A 19,644-nucleotide genomic window follows, 5' to 3' on the forward strand; every position below is an offset into this window, starting at 1 on the left:
TACGAGTTCAGTTTTATCCTCAAAGTAATGTGTTTAATAAAACGTTAAGTAAATACGATTTCATAGCCGGAAGAAAATTCTGTGATGTTTATTTTATTACTGTTTTGTATCCACAATTTATATTGAATGAGACAAATATTTCATAATTTATTAATATCATAAATATTAATTTTAGAAACACGTTGTCGTAGGTGTATTGTATCATTCATCTTTCATATTATATTCCGATTATACAAAAATATAGACTCCAATAATTATATCAGTTGGTGATGAGAATGTGATGTAAGAGCACGTGAATGTTAACCAAAGATTGCGAGGTCAAATCCGGGCAAGCACTGATTTTTCTTATGCTTATAATTAATCTTATGTTCGATGGAGAAGGAAATTATCATGCAAAAACGAAATGTGTTGGATGAAAGCCCACCGCATCTATTTTCATCATAATTTGTGCTTAGATATCATCTCGTGCTTGTCGGTAAAGGAAAGCATCGTGAGGATGCATGTGTCTAATTTAGTTGAAATTCTGCCTCAAACCAACCCGCGTTGGAGCAGCGTGGCGGAATAAGATCTAAACCTTCTTCTCAAAAAAAAAGAAGATTAGGACATAGAGGCATAAAGTAAAATATTACAATGTATATGCAAATTCATCCCCACCTTCTTGAGAACACAGTTTGCAGTTTATTTCACCACGATACTTACAGGTAATTAAGGTTTTTAATTAGTAATAATTATTCTGCAATACTATTATTCTTTTAATTTTGTCATTACTTTGCTGTTGGGTAAATTGTATGTGATTTGAACTTTAGTATGAATCAAAGATATTATGACTTACAATAGTAATTATGTTTTACAATCGGTAAATAGTTCTTTTTATTTTACAGTAGAAACTAATCTTACGTTTATTATATACATTTTAAACAAAAAAACTTTTATTTTTTGCTAGTTCCAATGAATTTATGAAATGAACACACACACACATATACACATTTATACACACGTGCCCGCAAACGTTCTCACGCTCACATAAGCATGGCCATCATATTTTTTCCATTTTATATTTTTACTACTTCTCACTTTATACATTTATTTTTCTTTTTTTGTTCATATAAATGGGAGTGGAGGCCTGGTGTCTTGTAGAACAGTTTATCTATTGTAAGCACCAGTTTTCATATTATTTAGTTGCCATTTAAATGATATATGTCAATTTGTAAACTTTTTGTGAAGAAATAAATAAAATATTATTATTATTAATTAAATTATTCAGAAAAAACTTTTTAATGAAGTTATATTTAAATATGTTGTTATAATAAAGTATAATTTTAGCGTTTATTATTAGAAATCGGTTTTCACAATCTTTTGATTTTGTTGCTTAATGACCTTTTGAAGTAAATTGACGATTTATAGTGCGGGAAGACCAAATATTTCCCAGACCAAATTAATTTCTATGCTGGCCTTATAGGACTTACGAGCACGTTGCAACTATATATAGGTTAATGTCCTCCTGACCCTATTTTGTACCACGATGGTAACTCTAAGTCTAGTCAATTGCGCGGACGATTATATAGTGCAGATGTGTGCAAAACACAGGTGCACGTTATGCCACGGGACGGCAATGTACTACCGAAAACAAACCAAGCACAGTATCAGTTTCTTATGAATGGGACACTAAAACTGGCTGGTCTTCTAAGTTCGAGTAACTACTGAAAATTTTTCGACAGGAAAATGCAACTTTTTACTACCCGACCAGGGATTTCAACTCAAAGCCTCGGGATCTGCAGCATTATAAGGTGACAACTAAATCACTGAGGTAGTTGAATAGGTTGAACTATGTTGCTATACGAAGTAATTCATTATCTATGATTGACTGGCTGTTACATCAACGCACAGTCCAAATTACTGTGTACCATGAAAATGTACATACAGGTTCCTTTTACACAGCCTTAGATTACGTTAGCACCAAGGAAAGATTTTTGAAAATTAACCCCTGAGTAATTATAGAGAGGATGAAATATTCTAAGAAAAATCCTTCATGTTTAAAGAAAGAACTATGAAATTGGTATTTAATGATTCAGAATTATGATGCGAGTGAAGCCGATAAATTTCTAGTTTTATATAAAAATTTTTTAAATAATTCGTCATATGAAAGAGATATAAAACCAGAGCATGAGATCTTTTAATCCTTTTACCTCTTTGAAATTGTCACACATGTAGCAATGAGATGAAAGTTTGTCTTATACTCTCATTTCGCTTAAGCAGGTCAGATCTAGTTTTTTTTTTTTTTTTATAAAATTGCATGCTTGAAATGACGAATGTTTGTATTTCAACGTAATCTTTTAATGTAATACCATAATTTCTGTATTTGTTTTCAATGATTATGAGCTAACATTAACGGCCACATTAACAGAAGCTTAACAGCTTGTGGATAAATCATTTTGACTTTTAATTTAAATATAATAATTATATCACTTCAATTTTATATCAACAATTGTAATAACGTTTAACTTGTTTTATAAGAGTAATTTGTTTGCTTTAAATTTTATTCACGAATACATCGGGGACTGAGAGTATCATTTTATCATTAATTAATTTAAAAAGGTATATATTAAGCACTTATAATTTCAAATCAATTGTGTAACATCCATCTGATATATGTACCAATTACAAAAATGTACCACTTTTGTTTTTTATTATAATTTTTAAGTGTTTTTTTTTATATTCCGCCATATATCAATAAAACGAAAGTAGCATTCAAGGAACTAATACCAAATTCATTAGAATTTCACAAACTATTGCATTATTTATTATTAATGGCAAAGTTTATTTAGTGATGTTTAATTATATACATTAAAACGCGAACTACCATCAGATTACTTCCGGAATACTGCACAATATTCTCAAGTGATACAAAAATTTCAACATACAGAACATTTAATTTATCATCATTTAATACAAGCTAAGATACTACAAGTTAATGAGTAAAACTTCTTATTCTTAATATAAATGGATATTTAAAGTGTGATAAAGGAATATCTCAAAGCGCGAACTAAATGGTTATTTAAATTTCGACTATATAAAAGTGAAGTAAAATAATTGTCTTTGTGCCGTATGCAGTTGAAACACCTGGTCCTTCTAGTAATAAGGCAAATAAATAACTAAAAGATATCACCCCGTTTTAATTGCCTTCTCTGGTAGCAGTGGGGTTCATTTTTCATCCTGATAACCGTAATAGCGATATAACGGGGAAGTGTTGCTTGCATTTTTGCCACCATTCCACGCGGCCATGATTTGTTCAGTAGGTATTTTCAACTGTTATTTGTATATATTTTTGTTCGATTCTCAATGTCAATACTTCTCATATTAAAAGTAAAAAGTAACAGGTGTAAAGGTCCCATTGCTGGGCTAAGGCCTCCTCTAGTTTTTAGGCGAAGGTTTGGAGCTTACTCCAAGATGCTGCTCCATGAGGTTTGGTGGATAAAATTGGCACATTTTCACTTACCATATGCAGGTCACAATGTTTTACTCCACCACCGAGATCTAGACAATCTATAAACACAAATTAAGCACATGAAAATTCAGTAGTATTTGCCGGGTTTGAATTTAGAATCATCGATTAAGTTTCACGTCTTTTAACCACTGAGTCAACACGGATCCGGCTTCGATCTACCATGATTTCATTCAAAACGACTATTCAATATTCATAACAGTCATTGAAACTGATACAGACATCGACAAACGACAAAATCTGCATATTTAGTTCTCTAACATGGGGGATTATTGTGTAGTTTTTCTTATGTTATGAATACAAAACGTGTCTTTTTATTTGTATTTAAATGCAATTTATTTAACCTTCTCATTTTCCAAAATAAATTTATTTTTATAAATTAAATTATATTGATTGAATTTTAAAACAGATATTTGTACAAAAATGATCAAATGAAAAGTAACAGAATAAGATTTTAGAACCTAATTGATATCGCTGAAATATGCGGGTTGGTGAAAAGATATAAGAGATATGTGAATTTCTTCACGATGTTTCCTTCACTGCTAAGTACAAGATGAATTATATACACAATCAGTGCTCGCTTAGGCTTAACCTGCAATCTTCGGTTAAGATTTATGTTCTTATTACGGGGCCATCTCAGAAATTTAATATAATTATTGTCTTGATAAATGTGATAATGAATTCATTAAAACAAACGACTTGTCATAATGACAATTTTTATGTTATTGTATAAAATTATTCCTATAGCTCAATTATGACGATAATTGTTTAAAAACAATGTCAATTGAATTTCGTATAAAATTTTAATTTTATAGGACTATCAGAACTATTCTGTAAATGCTTATACATACACAATTAAAAACGGTCTCAAGTTGAAATATTTATTATTTATTATAATATTATTATAATATTAAAATAAATAATAAATATTTCAGCTATTTTAATGCGTGTATCCTTATAACAGTCAATGTCGTATACCACTTTCTAATTTCACGATCATTTACTGTAGTAAGTTTCGACGTTTCGAGTTTATGTTTTTATTTTATTAATTTTTTCCAGTTACTTTTAACTTTGTCTGTTAATAAATTTAAATCTTATGTTAAAACACGACAGTATAATGTCCTCCGAACCGATTGTTAACGCAAGTAAATTTAAGTTTAAGGCAAAACATAGGAATATAGTCTAGAGGTAACATCTAAATAACACGAATGACGGCATAGTGACTGTAGTGTATAGAATCATTTTTCAAGCAGTGACTATAGAATCATCAGAAGAAACACTGGTAAACTTTAAATGGACTTCTTGTCATAACTAATATATATACGTATACAAAATTTATTTTAATAAGTTGTAAGTAGCAAAGCCGAAAAAAAAGCCGAGTTGGCCCTGTGGTAAGAACGCGTGAATCTTAACCGATGATCGTGGGTTCAAACCCGGGCAAGCACCACTGAATTTTCATGTGCTTAATTTGTGATTATAATTCATCTCGTGCTTTACGGTGAAGGAAAACATCGTGAGGAAACCTGCATGTGTCTAATTTCACTGAAATTCTGCCACATGTGAATTCTACCAACCCGCATTGGAGCAGCGTGGTGGAATAAGCTCCAAACCTTCTCCTCAAAAAGAGGAGAGGAGGCCTTTAGCCCAGCAGTGGGACATTCACAGGCTGTTACGGAAGTAGCAAAACCTTTATCCACTGTGTTCAACTTCGCATATCGTTTATAATATAAAATTACTTCTATTTTCAAAGTTCAGACAAGTAAGTTCGTTGTGTATATGTGTGCATTAACGGTGTATTGCATACGGTCGCACGCCTCGGGTTTAGTTCACTTTACGAGGTCTAACGTTATAGCCAAGTTTACGTCGTAGCCAAATAGGACAAAATATATATTTGACCTAAATTCCATGTCATATTTCTATATGACTAAACAGTGTATGCAGAAGGAATATTAATTTGGTAATATTTTAAATCAAATGATACATGAATGCATTACACTTCGAACTTGATCATCTTAAACGTAACATACTTTATGTAATCATTCAATATGCGAAATAAATCGTCCTTCTTGATAATTGAGGTTCATTGACCTGTATAAATTACATTGTGATAGAATTATTCTTCCTGTTAACTGGCGTAATTGGAATTTTCCTCTCTTAATTATTAGTACCTGGGCGACAGACCAGAACGGCGCTAATAATAAGTTATAAAAAATGGTCTATTTTTCGTGGAAAATTCCGTTTTTTTTTTCCAGGAAAGAAATACATAAATAAATTCTTAAAAACCTATTTAAAAACCAAATTTAAGCAAAATCATTAGAGCTCAAATTTTCCGAGATAAACGAAAAAATATACTTATATCCATATTCAAGAATTGCTCATTTAATATAAATATAAGGTGAATTATATCTTATAATATTTTATACCAGTGTTATTTTAAATTATAATTAAATATTAGAAATTAAAAACAGCCAATTTTCAATTTTAGAAAGCATTTGCAGCGTAGTATATTTTTTCTGATAATATTCTTACGCAAGATTAATTCGCGATGGCCACATAAACACAGAAAAAAAAATTACCTAATGAATTGAAGCGGCTGGACCATAATTCACAGACGACTTGCGGAAGGCCAAAAGTCTGAAAATCAAAAACCATCTTCCGGGCGCCTGATAGTCGCTGAGGAAGGTTATAATTATCTTGACCCGCATCATCTGTTACAATGGCGACCGCCCGCGGCGCCTCGAGTACAATAAGAGTGTTCTTCTAAAAATGTTATTTCTCTGGCTACTAACCATTTATTTTTTCCCATCATTTTTATTTATGACTAGCGACTCGAATTGGCTTTTCACTTGTATTTAGAATTAAAAAATGCTGTGATTCACTGTGTTCACAATGTTTTATTTAAAAAGTTGCCCACTGTTGGGCAAAGGCATTCTCTGTTAAGAAGAATTTGAGTTTTGTCCACCATGTTGCTTCAATGCGGGTTAGGACACATTGGGTTATATACAATAGTCAGAATTTATTACAGCTAATATATTCTCGCTTTTTTTCTTGCTTCGTTGAGCACGAGATCTCGAACATCAATTTTAATACACTATTTTAGTCTTCGAGTTCATTTTGCACCAAACTTTTAGTTATAGAATATATGAATTTATTCCATTGTAAATTATTATTATAAAAAATTATGAAATATATAAAACCAAACGTAAATTTTGAATAATATTTAACGTTTTTTTTTTATCTCATTTGGGAGGTCTCTCATGTGCGGGAATTAGGGCGACCCTTAAAATTATGTCTATGGTATCATTAATGAAGGTCTGTTTCGAAACTTTGCCTCAGTTAGCCAACAGTGTTAATCGACATGGTACAACAAATTTACCGATTCTGCGATGTCACAGTCACATTGGCATCTATTTTAAAAACCAGACGTGTTTAAGTGCTGACAATATTTTTTATATTAAAAAGGCCTTAGAACTTAAGATGCTATCCGTAGCAGTCAGATACAAAAAAAATCAACAGTCGCTATAAAGAGGTCATCAAGTTATTCCCCGTGGACTACGTAATAGAGATGCTTAAATTTAATATAAAAAAGGACAAATATTGGTATGAATGAGGATATAGTAGGATTGGTATTGGGTAAAAGTTTACATACGAATTGAATGAGAAAAATTAAGATAATTAATACGTTACTTGGAAGATATTTAGTAAGGTTTCTTTTTCTTTTGCCTTTGGTGCTATTATTAAAAACTATTTAAAATAAATGTTGATAAAAAAAAAATTAAAAGTTTTTGTTATGTATAAAAATAGCGTAAGTAAAGATCTGTCAAAGCTTTCTATAAATAGAAAACATTATTTGATAATAGTAAAATGACTTGTTTCGATTTCAAAGTAATATATGTGTATGCTTGAATAAAATATCTTAAAGATTATTTGGAAGAAGTCTTTCAAGTTCCAAAGTTGCTTCCTTATTCATTCAGACTGGCAGGTAAAAGCCAATTTTCTGCCGACGAAAGTGGAATAGAAATGTCCAAATTAAAGTGCAGTGTACATTTTGGGGAATCGATTACTTTGATGTCTTGTAGTAAATGTAATTACAACTCTATTGCTATTATTATTTAAATTTGTCGTAAATATTTCCTGTAAATAGAAGTCAAGTCAACATATAAATAAAAAATGATTTAATAGATTTTTTTTTTACAATAATAACATTTTGTATTATATATGTTATATCTGGATCACGTGCCTTTGTGAAATCCCAAAGGTACGTGATAGAAGATTAACGATAAACCATCTCGTGAGAAATTACGATAAATAGTATCGGCGTTTAGTGTTTCATTATTACATTTACGATTGAACATCCATTCATAATATATTTATTTAATGTATTGTATCTAGACTGAATAAAGTAAATTATTGTTAAGATCAATTAAAAGATTGTATATTATTGCAATAAATATAAATACGAAATATATGCGCTCATCTACGTTTATTTTTAAAAGTGACGGTTCAAAACAACATATATTATATTATTAGAGGTATCTTGGAGATAAAAACGAATCCCTGGATTTGGTTGAAAACACTGATTCTTCAGACAAATTATTATTTATTTTGACTTTTTTGTAACACCTGTGTGGTGGCATAAAACTCATCAATGTAATATTTATATAGTAAAATATTTTATTAACAAATATTTACTAATTTTATTGATGTGAGCGATATGACAATAAGCAATATTTAAATAACGATATATCGTTAGATACTGTACATTATATAAGCCCCTATATACCTATATATAATCCTATGTTATATGTTGTTAATGCAGTATTTGTAAATCCAATGTCTTATATGACTTACATTTGTTAGCGAGTGAAGAAGTTCGCTTCAGTCGAAGAGTTGTTTCTATTCAACGCGTCAATAACTTATGACGCTTCCGTTCCGATTGTTTTCAAATTCAATTAAACAGAACTAGTTTAATACTAGTTCATATCGTTGGCCATATTAAATTAGGTTAATGATTTTATGAATTAATTTATATTCTTATAAGGTTATGGTAAACTGGTGGATGCGGTTAGTGAAAGATTGCCTACATATGTCCAGTAGTGAACGTTTTTAGGTGGATATTATGATATTTACCTTTTTAAATAAAGGCAAGACGACTGGCAACTTGCTCGCCTTTAGTCATTGGCAATTTAAGAAATATTAATCATCTCTTATATTTCCAATGCGCCAGATTCACCGGTTCCACTGGGTGACGACGATTATATATTAATAAAATAGGTTACAATAAGATGCATTACAGCCAATATGATAAGCAGTCATTCCACCAAGCTGCTTACAAATTTAAAACGAAGAAGCCTTAGATTTACATACTCCATACTACAATACTATACTGAATTATGCACTACCAATAGTTCTTGATTAATTTATTTTTTTTATATGACAACACTATTACAACTAAATATTTATACCTACATTAATTATACTTCCAAAGTTCCGATTAAAACTTCGTGAACATTTAAAACGCCTCGCGAATTCAGAGTGAATATCATAGATAATTTAAGATCTCGACCAATGAAATCGCGTCATTCGATGTCAAAGTTGCTTATTTGTCTTTACTTGTTACCTTGTGGTTGGTATAGGCTATCGGTTTCCATACGATGTTTTATTTAACCACCACAAAATGAGTTAAATTTTATTAAATACAAATGAAGTACATTAAAATTCAGCGGTGTTCGATCAAATTCGAACCCCCTTTAAATAATACATTATTTTGTTAATATTATCTTGATATATTCTATATAAGAATAGATTATAAAAATAATTAAGCAAACGTATCATTCTCCCCAAGAGAACCAGCATAAGCCTAATTACTTCGAATAGGATTTAAAAAAAAACTCTTAATAATGAATCATAAATATGGGTCTTTTAATTTTCACAGCGTAAAAACTTAAAAAAATTGACACGATCTCTATGGCATGTTGACATGTGATATTCTATAATTTATAAAATGTGATTAATTTCGAAATATGCTGCCTGTCACTGTGTAAATAATTTAAAGTTTTAATAATAATAAAATTATAATGTTACGCTTGAAAATGCGATAATAATAATATAAATAAGCCAAGATGGCCCAGTGGCTAGAACACGTGAACATTTATTGAGGATTGTGAGGTCTAACCCGAGCACTTGGGGCATAATGAAAATGAAATAAAATGCATTTTTATATAAAATTACGTATTAGTAATCCGTAAAAAGAGAAATTAAAGTTCCATATATTTACTGAATTGAGCCGGTTGGCGTGGTTGGTAGAACACTTGCCTTTCACGCCGAAGGTTGTGGGTTCGATTCCCACCCACGCAGACATTTGTGTGCATGAACATGTCTGTTTGTCCTGAGTCTGGGTGTAATTATCTATATAAGTATGTATTTACAAAAAGAAAAGTAGTATATGTAGTGTATCAGTTGTCTGGTTTCCATAGCACAAGCTTTATACAAGCTTAATTTGGGATCAGATGGCCATGTGTGAAAAATGTCCCAGGATATTATTGAATTAACTTTATGCTATAAGTAGTTAAAAATTAATCGTAAAGTTACACAAGTTACATAAGCTAGGCTTGCTCTCAATATTACAAAATTCATGAAGTTACTTTCAAAGTGATGACTGAAACCATAATGTAGCTTATAAATAAGCGCATTACCTATTTTTACGATAATAGCCCGTCCATACTACATAAGCTACCCCTATTCCTATCAACATTTCATACTAATTAAGTGCCTTTATAATCCGCTAGCATTCGTCCGCGGTTTCTCCCACATTATTGATAAAATATAAGTTATGATATAAGTGATATGTTTTAGCTTTTCGCTGTTTTTGATTCGTAATATAATAATGTACTATAAATTCGTAATACGTATTAGGTACAATTAGTTTTCAATTGCGGCTTCGCCTGCGTGTTAGGTGAGGAAGGCAGATGTGAGGTATAAAAAATCATATGTGCTGCCTTAAGGTTTAAGTTTGCTTCATACTAAATTTTATCAAAATTGCTTGTGTGACTAAGCCGTGAAAGCGTTACAGACAGTATGAGCACTGCCCTGAGTCTGTAAAGGAAGAAAAAAATAAAAATTAAGATTTTTTAATTACAATCAACACATACTAACCGGTAACATTAAACAAGAAACATGTTAAGAATTAATATATCGGTTTCGAAACAAACAATATCGGTTACAAAGTTTCAAATATTGTAGCTATTATAAACTAAATTTCTAATAAAATTAGACCTTTCCGATACTTAACAAAAGCCGATCATACATACTATAACAAAGAGGTATATAACTCAAAACTGGTAGTTGGCAGACACATAACATTCTACTACAGTCAAGTAGATTATATTTAATATTAAGGATATGTCCAAACTTTGTACTAGACCTTTGTTCAAATAACGTTTGGGACATTCTCGGAGTCTGAGATTCAAGCCTTTATGAAGTGCCCTTATATGTGCCTTTAAATATAAGTTGTGAAAGAAGTGATATGTAGCTTTAACTACAGAAATACGAAGGCAAAAAAAATATTACGAAGGAATGAAACTATATAACAAATTACCTAACGATATTAAAGAAATCCAGTCCTTTACTTTATATAAAAAAACAATAAAACACTTCATATCAAAAAAATCTCTTAAGTTTTTAATAAATTAATTAAATAATTATTTAGGAATAAAATGTGTATTTATGTATATGTGTTTGTGTGTGTATATTATATTTATAAACACATATGTATGAAAAAAATATCAGATAAAAACTATTTTGTAGTATTTAAAATAGAAATAAACACAAATAAATATGTAATAGCCGTAGACTTGCCATGTCAACGATACGTAATAGTAGTCTTACTTTTCCTTTTACCCACCTACAACAATGTTAAAATATAACAAACTAGTTTAAGAATTTACTAATACCCACATGTTCCATAATTTTTGTATTTACTTATATGATTAACGTGTGTTTCTCATATTAAGTGAATTGTATTCTTTTTTGAGAAATAAATGTCTTAAACCATGAAAGCATTTAACGTCGTTTTATATTTATAGTACAAGGAATAATATACCAGTTTTCCTTGCGGTTCAAGCTTGCTTCACACTGAATTTCATCAAAATCGGTTAAGTGATTTAACCGTGAAAGCCTAACAGAGAGACAGAGTTACTCGAACTTATAATATTAGTATATAGATAGTTATAAAATTAATAGTAATGAATAGTTTTATTATTAATTAAATTGTTTACAATGACAACAGAAAATATTCGTGGTCTATCTCATCTCGAGACATGATAAATACTTTTTTTTAAATTAGTTGTATGTTGCTGGATTCACTTTTATAATTGTATTGTGCATATTGGTAAGCGTAAGCGTAATTATTTCTAAGCTTGGAACAAATGCAGAAATAATTTCTATAGCATGTAGCGTACTCCTTAGGGATTGCCAAAAAAGCCAAGGTCGTATGAAGTCAGACTCTCGCTTTAAGTTGGGCTCTTTGCAGCGAGTATCAAATATTCCATTTCTTAAATTAAGCACTCTGTTGTAATTCACTCGTACCGTTCCCAAAGACTTGAGAAGTTCCTGTTTCGAGTTCAAGCTAAATCGCCTATAACTGCGCCTATAACTCCTTTACATCCCCCATCAGAACAGTACTCGACGCGAGCTTTAGTATCCCTGGCTTTGTAAACTTTGGTCTTGTTACAATTTATATTATTGATGTGCATTCTGACTCACATTGCGAGTTACGCAAAATATTATATAGCTTTGTTTAGCATTAACTTGAATTCAGTAATTATTGTTTTTTTTGTTGCCTTTCTCTTATAGAATGTTTATAGCACATTCAAATAAAATGTTATATGTACTTACTGTAATGTATGTGACAATTATTATAAAATATTTTAAATAAATTTCGTTATATTATTTGTGTACAATTTATAATTATATTATGATTATATAATATAAGCCACTTAGCGAATGTGCTAGTACGTTTTATTTATATAAATACAACTCTTTAGTTTACTAGATTACTGTTTATATTGGATCGTATGCTGTTTTGAAAGAACTATTAAAAGGAATTTTGAAAGGGTGCATTTAATTTAAATTAAGAAACGTTATATAGTGTAATGTATAATATACATCTGGCCTTGTATTAAAAAATATATAAGCATATATTTTTTAAATGCGATCGTAAAAGATGAAAAATTAGTAATCATGCTTTTTTTACACAATATGTTTATATGGTAATAATTTAGTAAAAATCTCTCAATTAGGTCAAATATTTAAATATGATCCCAACATCGGGTGCTAATTTAAAAATCCTTTGCAATATAATTCTGTTCGAATTCTGGAAGATCCCAATTTCCTATAGGAAATTGACAGAGCATCTTGTCGTAATCTTAAGCATCGTTGAAGTGAAATTATATTTATGTGCTATTAAAAGGCCTATTACGCTAAATCGTGTATATGTCACATATTTGAGAATATACATATGTAAAATAGGTAATATCTAGTCTAGTCGACTATTAGATGTCTAGCTTATGTACAGTACAGCCTGTGAATGTCCCACTGCTGGGCGAAGGCCTCCTCTCCCTTTTTGAGGAGAAGGTGTTGGAGCTTATTCCACTACGCTGCTCAAATACGGGTTGGTGGAACACACATTGTGAAATTAGTCATGCAGATTTCCTTACGATGTTTTCTTTACCGTTAAGCACGAGATGAATTATAAGCACAAATTAAGCAAAAATTCAATAATGCTTGCCCGGGTTTGAACCCACGATCATCAGTTAAGATTCACGCGCTCTTACCACTCGGCTATCTCGGCTTTCGCTAGCATATAAGTATGATTATTATTTTTGTATATTATAGGATGATTATGTTGATGACTGATGTTAAATAGCCACCACCGCCCATAGACATGAGTGATGTCAGAAATATTAACCATTCCTTACATCGACAATGTGCTATCATAGATATACTGACTCCCTCACCCTTCAAACCGGAAGGCAACAATACTGTGTTGTTATTTAACGATAGAATATCTGATGAATTGGTGGTGCTTACCCAGACGGGTTTGCACAAAGAAACTCGACTTGACGTGAGTAATATACACATTGAGTGTATTTCTTTTTAGCACACAAATCAGCACACAAAAAATTAATTATATTTTTGAGATTAGATACAATTCAGATAAGCGCATGTTTCTTTCGAGAAAATCTAAGATTAATGAAACAGAAAAAAATGTTTGACTACAAAGGTTTTATAGGTTTATATTACAGTATTCTACTGAAATTTCAACAACGTTATAATTACAATTCATATAAATCCAATTGAAATAGTGATAAATGACAAGGATAATTGCAGAGCATTTTTCAAATGTCCAAAGACATATTTAATGGAACAACCGTAAAATTCGATCATTTTTCACTCTAATCCTACCAACGACAAATATAGAATAATCTAGAATTGATTTTATATCCTCGGCTTAATATACCATTTTGTCATATTATGTACATGGTTGGGTAATAAGAATATTAACAACTTTTTTTAGATATATATTTTTGTTTATATAATATTTTGCGATGAATATTATGTGCCAATTTCAAGAACATCAATTAGTTATTCCTTAATTGCTATTTATAAAAAAAATTTGAAATAATTCGGTAAAAATATAGTGCGGGAAAAATTTGCTAAGCTTATTTATTTACTTATTAAGTCTTTATTGCACACAATTTACGAACATTATATAAAGCACAGGTAGAACATAAAGTATACAAAGCTTGTACTTTAATTTACAATAATTTTCTTTTATCGATTATTTGATCTTTAAGCATTTTTAAAAGGAAGCGAATCACTCATATTTCCGGATTGGCATTTTTCTGTTCAATTAAAAAAAAACTCTTAAATTTAATTACACCAGGGCTTATTCCAAATTACTCAATCTCGGGTCACTTTGTTCATTCACCCACAACTTACAGCTATCATTATATGAACTATTGAACCAAGTCAATACCCTACGGTCTTTGGATACTGTATATCAATTATTCATAGGTAGATTTCACGACAGGTGGAGGTTACAATTCTACTCTTTAATATACTAAATTATTTGTTTTCAATTTTTGTAATTTATTTAATAGTAAGACGGACGAGCAAAGGGTATGGCCACCTGAGTGGTCGTAAGAAATATACAATAAAATAAGCATTCCTTACACTGACAATATGTCACCAACCTTGCGTACTAAAATGTTATCTCCCTTCTACCTTCTACATTTACTCACTCCTTCAACCTATTCAGATAGGAAGCCTTATTATTTAATATTTCTTCTACTATTGAGAAGCGATGTGTATTAAGGTCATAGCATTTTTTTAAGCAGGAGAACCTTTAAAGTAATTGTTTAAGAACTAACTGCGGTTTTAATTTTTTGTAGTAAAATATAGTTGATATTTAAATCAACAATTATTGTTCTTTGTTTCAGATGACTGGAGCTGATCATCCGCATTACATGATTAATATATTAAAAATGACGACAAAGCCTTGCTTCATATAAAATAATACGGATTAATTATAATGAGGAATAGCTTCACGCCACCAAAGATAGTGCACATAATATGATCTAAATGCCTTATTCAAAAAAACAGTGCGCTGCCGGTCGCAGGCGCCGACTATGTTCGACTCGACTAAAGGCGCATTGCTAGTAGCGCCATCTCTGTCTAACAGCTCGTGTTGGCCCAATGGAAAAGGTTGGCCGTCTACATTTCCAGCGACGGAAGACATACTAAAAGCCTTTTTCATTTTTGCCCTATCTATGGCAATTGTTTTCTGTAATTTGGTACTTATTTGCGTGTTGAACAATCGTAGGTATATAAAGTACATTGACAATCAGGTGAGGGTATGAAAATTTGTTTTAATTTTATGAATTATTTATTTATATTTTTCTCATGCATAATATACTTTATAATTTTCATTAATTAACGGTTTTTGGTTCTTTTTTGTAATGAACTTCATTAAAGGATTAAAGGCTGATGGTGTACGAACATCATTAAAACATCATTAATATTTTGGAAATTCATCAAGTTGACAATTGACCGGCTAGCTCGAAATGAACCATATTACCACTTATGATCTTAGCAAGGCAGCCATAGTTTTGTTAGCCGATGGTATTATTTTACATATTACGGTTTTCAGAATCTGCAATATAATAGGTTTTGCAACATTACTGGTGTTCCAAAACATGTAAACATTTGATATTATTGATTTGATATTAATTATTATCAATAGCAGAACATTTGTTCTAGGTTCAAATACGAATTATACGATGAAAGTTTGTAAACGTATTGTCATATTAGCATGTTTGGAAATTTATCTGCTATTATACTTCATCATTATTTTAAGAAGAGTCTATAAACACGGTTTATTTTTTACAGCCAAGGTATTTACTGACGTCTCTGGCACTGAACGACTTATTTACTGGGATTCTTATTGCCCCCGTGGCTCTCTTGCCTGCCTTGTATAAGTGTTGGCCTTACGGCGAAATATTTTGTCAGATACAGGTATAATAATGCTTATAATTATATATTTTAAAAACAATTTGGCATATAATAGCATTTTTGCAACATTACGTTTACGAAATAGAACCATTAAATCCAGTTGAAAGTAGGAGAAACGACAACGTCTTCCTTAAACTTTAGTTAAACGAGAGACGAGGAGAAAATGAGTAAAGTTAATAATTCTTGTAAAAAGTTCGCAATTGAGGAAGCGAGTTTGAAGGTAATCGGATACTCATTTTTGATATAATTCTGTTTTGATATTTCAAATATAAACAAAATATTCAAATCTATAATTTGAGTAATCATAATATTTGTAAATATTTTAAGAATGATTTCAATATTTTTACATGCCGTTAAAGAATCAATAAGGTGAAGTTTCTGTAATAACGTTACAACTGTTACCGAGTGACCGAGTGTAAGAGACCATAAATAATTTACTCTTTGAAAGTAAGCCTTTTATTTACCTCGTTAACCCGTTTTATAAGGCCGCTCGACCTCTAATATCATTGTTGTTTTTGACATAAGGCTGTACAGTAAAATGCTGTTGAAGAGTTTTGTATTTCAGGCGCTTTTAAGGGGAGCTGTGAGTCAACAAAGTGCTGTTATTCTAGTTTGTATGGCGATAGATAGATACTTGTATCTACTTCATCCAAATACTTATCATAAACACTCCAGTAAAAAGGTAAAAACAAAATAAACACTTTTTGAAAATAAAACTGTGATAAATTCATCTTGGATTTTCGGCATTTGGAAATCCAAGGTTGTATTCAAAGACGGCTTTCCTTAATAATACCTTTCAACGGTGGAATCTTTTCTTTAAGTAGCTTAAGAAGTTTTGGGTGTTAGAATTTAAATATGATTTAGATACAAATATAAAGGCAGATCTATTCTTGCACATTGCTTTGACCTAATAATCCAATTCATCACCACGAAATTTGTTTAAAGATGTTGAAAGTTGTTTGAGTTTTGTGAAGGGAATTTAATTGAATTTATTGAAGTTTTTTTTTAATAAATGTTAGAAATAATTCAATATGATTGAATAACTTCAAATAGGTAAATTTAAATAAAATATGAAGAACATATTTATATTCATATAATAATAATGAATGTACCCAAAATGATAATTAATAATTTATTTTTATTACAGGGTTGCGTTTTAATAATAAGCATAACTTGGATTCTGTCAGTATCTTTATTTGCAATTATGGTTCTACCACGTACCGGGTATTATTTCAATTCGACGGGTTTGATGGCATGTGACGTATTTCACAGTAGAATTGCATTCAGGTAATATTTAGTATTTTTAATTGCATTTTCAAAATAATATTATAATTTACCTAATTAACAAATGAAAGAAATTTCTTTCTTTTTGCTTTATTTACAATTTTGACATTTTTCGATGTCAAATTATATTATTGATATAATATAAAATATATTTTATAATAGATAAAATAATAAATTTAGTTTATGTTGTTTATTTCTTTTAGAATTCTAGCTTGTTGTGCATATTACTTTCCAACAACAATGGCGCTGATGTATTGTTATGGATCAGGTTTTCATGTTAGCAAAACAAGAAGTAAATGTAATCAAGATCCAAGACCTAATGGTGTACCAGTACCTTGTAATAAAAATCACAGTAATCTTGAAACTATTGTAAGTTTTTATATTGTAAATGTACGAAAAGATTTTAACTCGTCGACTTTTAAATTTACTTTCTGTGTTAAAGCAAATTCAGACTCCAGTCAGGCCGCATAGCGTGAGCACATCTCGTACAATGGCTGCAATGTCTCTAGGATTTATAGTAATGGTAACTCCAGCCACTATCCAAGAAGTAGTAGCAGCGTGCACGGGTTGTAAGGTATACATTTTCTACAAAATGGTTGTTATATTATTTTTATAAAAAATATTAATATCATATTTTCTTTTAATTATAGGTACCGCCATCATTAGACTTTATCGTCACATGGTTAGCTCTTAGTGACAGTTTTTGGAATCCGTTCTTATATTGGCTACTAAATAGTCATTTTAGGAGAATAAGCAATGAGCTTATTCAGTATTATGTAAGTCTTAATCAATCCATTATTTTTATTTATACATTTTTAATGTATTTGAATTGTCAGAATACCTTATCGGTTAAATTAATACTGTTTCATGTATTAATATACATTTTCATATTAATAATGGTACTTTTTTCTAATAGCTATGCTGTCGAAGAACTAAATCATTTCAAAGTTTTGAAAAGCCCACTGGCTGTTGTGGGTCCTCAATTACCTCAGATGGACTACATTCAAAAGGAGAGTTTGAGGGACTTGGTGAAAAATATTGGGGAGAAATTTTAGAAAGGACAGTATCCTCTAATTCCCTTCACGCAATTCAAAAAGCATGTCACAGAGATGCTATGCGATGCACTGGATCGTTTAAAGGTTACCCAAGCGGAACTTGTAAGCATGGATCAAGATTTTTTGATGGTTATGGACTCACAGATTATAGACAATTAGATAGATCTGCATTTCAAATCGAACCTTGCTCAAGACAATGTAGATTAAAGACATCAGATTTTTGTTTATTTAGATCTGGTCCCGGCCTTGAGTGTGGGCGTTCCCGTTCCAATCTTAGTTTGGATGAGGGTAACTTCAACAAAATTTGTAATGGTAGGCATCCAGAATTGTGAGAGTTCCGAAATTGTCCGGTTTTCGGGCATAGAAGTAATAGCATAGGTATGTATCCTGGAATAGAACATTTTAATTCAAACATAAAGTGGAAATTCGATGAATCGCCTTGTACGGAAGATGATGACATGCCAAATTTAGAGCATAATTTGGATAGAATACGTAGTTTGAGTGAAGAGAAGAGTTTCAATGCTTACGGTATTAAAGAGCACGATAATTTATTGGAAGTGGAAGTGAATGATGTAATCGAAGACGATTCGGATGATTTTAATGACTTTAACGGTCGTGAATGTTTCGAGGAAAAAAGTGATTATGGCATTACTCATAAATTTTCCCGAAATTCTTCACTTTCTAATAGAGAACTTGATGTTATAAAAGAAAGTTCCAGAAGTTCTAGTGATACTGAAGTAACATTGACACGATGATTACCAAAAGTGACTTTTCATAAAGCAGTGAATATTGTGCACTTAGAGACTGTTCCGCAGCGAAAATGTAAAACTAAAGCAAATGTGTATTTTGTAAAGTAGTATGTTCTTTAAGTAGAAATGTCATAGTTTTTTTAAAGATGTAAGTATTTTATAAGTATGTGGACCAGTAGAATCAGGTCTATATTTTGTAAAATATTCCAGTAATGTTAATAAATAATATTGTATTTACTTTATCAATAAACATTACAATTGTATGAATTTCACATTCGGAGATGTGTTTTATGAATAAAATATATTGTTGATTAATTATTATTACAAATTGTATTTTGTGTGTTAAACTATTGAAAATAAACTAAAATATTGTAGCAGCAACAATGTGGATGTAATTGATAGTAAGTTTTGTATTTTTTGTAATAGATAATTATAAATATTAGCCAATGAGAAGTAGTAAATAATAATATAATTATTTCTC

General features: G+C 30.5%; 1 protein-coding gene across 2 annotated transcripts in view; it reads left to right on the plus strand.

Moving 5' to 3' along the window:
- The window catches only part of LOC126772204 (trace amine-associated receptor 8c), a 56,803-nt gene extending 37,921 nt beyond the window's left edge, over nt 1-18,882 (plus strand). Inside the window, exons 2-9 of one of the 2 annotated variants that reach the window (XM_050492460.1) lie at nt 15,004-15,411; nt 15,953-16,078; nt 16,641-16,757; nt 17,223-17,362; nt 17,563-17,728; nt 17,802-17,933; nt 18,010-18,135; nt 18,276-18,882. In XM_050492460.1, coding sequence (XP_050348417.1) covers nt 15,193-15,411; nt 15,953-16,078; nt 16,641-16,757; nt 17,223-17,362; nt 17,563-17,728; nt 17,802-17,933; nt 18,010-18,135; nt 18,276-18,746 — 1,497 coding nt within the window. In that variant the 5' untranslated portion in view covers nt 15,004-15,192 and the 3' untranslated portion in view covers nt 18,747-18,882. The other variant, XM_050492461.1, reaches the window with a different exon arrangement.
- Nucleotides 18,883-19,644: the final 762 nt, after the last annotated feature.

The sequence above is a fragment of the Nymphalis io genome, chromosome 12 (assembly GCF_905147045.1).
Source record: "Nymphalis io chromosome 12, ilAglIoxx1.1, whole genome shotgun sequence".
NCBI lineage: Eukaryota > Metazoa > Arthropoda > Insecta > Lepidoptera > Nymphalidae > Nymphalis > Nymphalis io.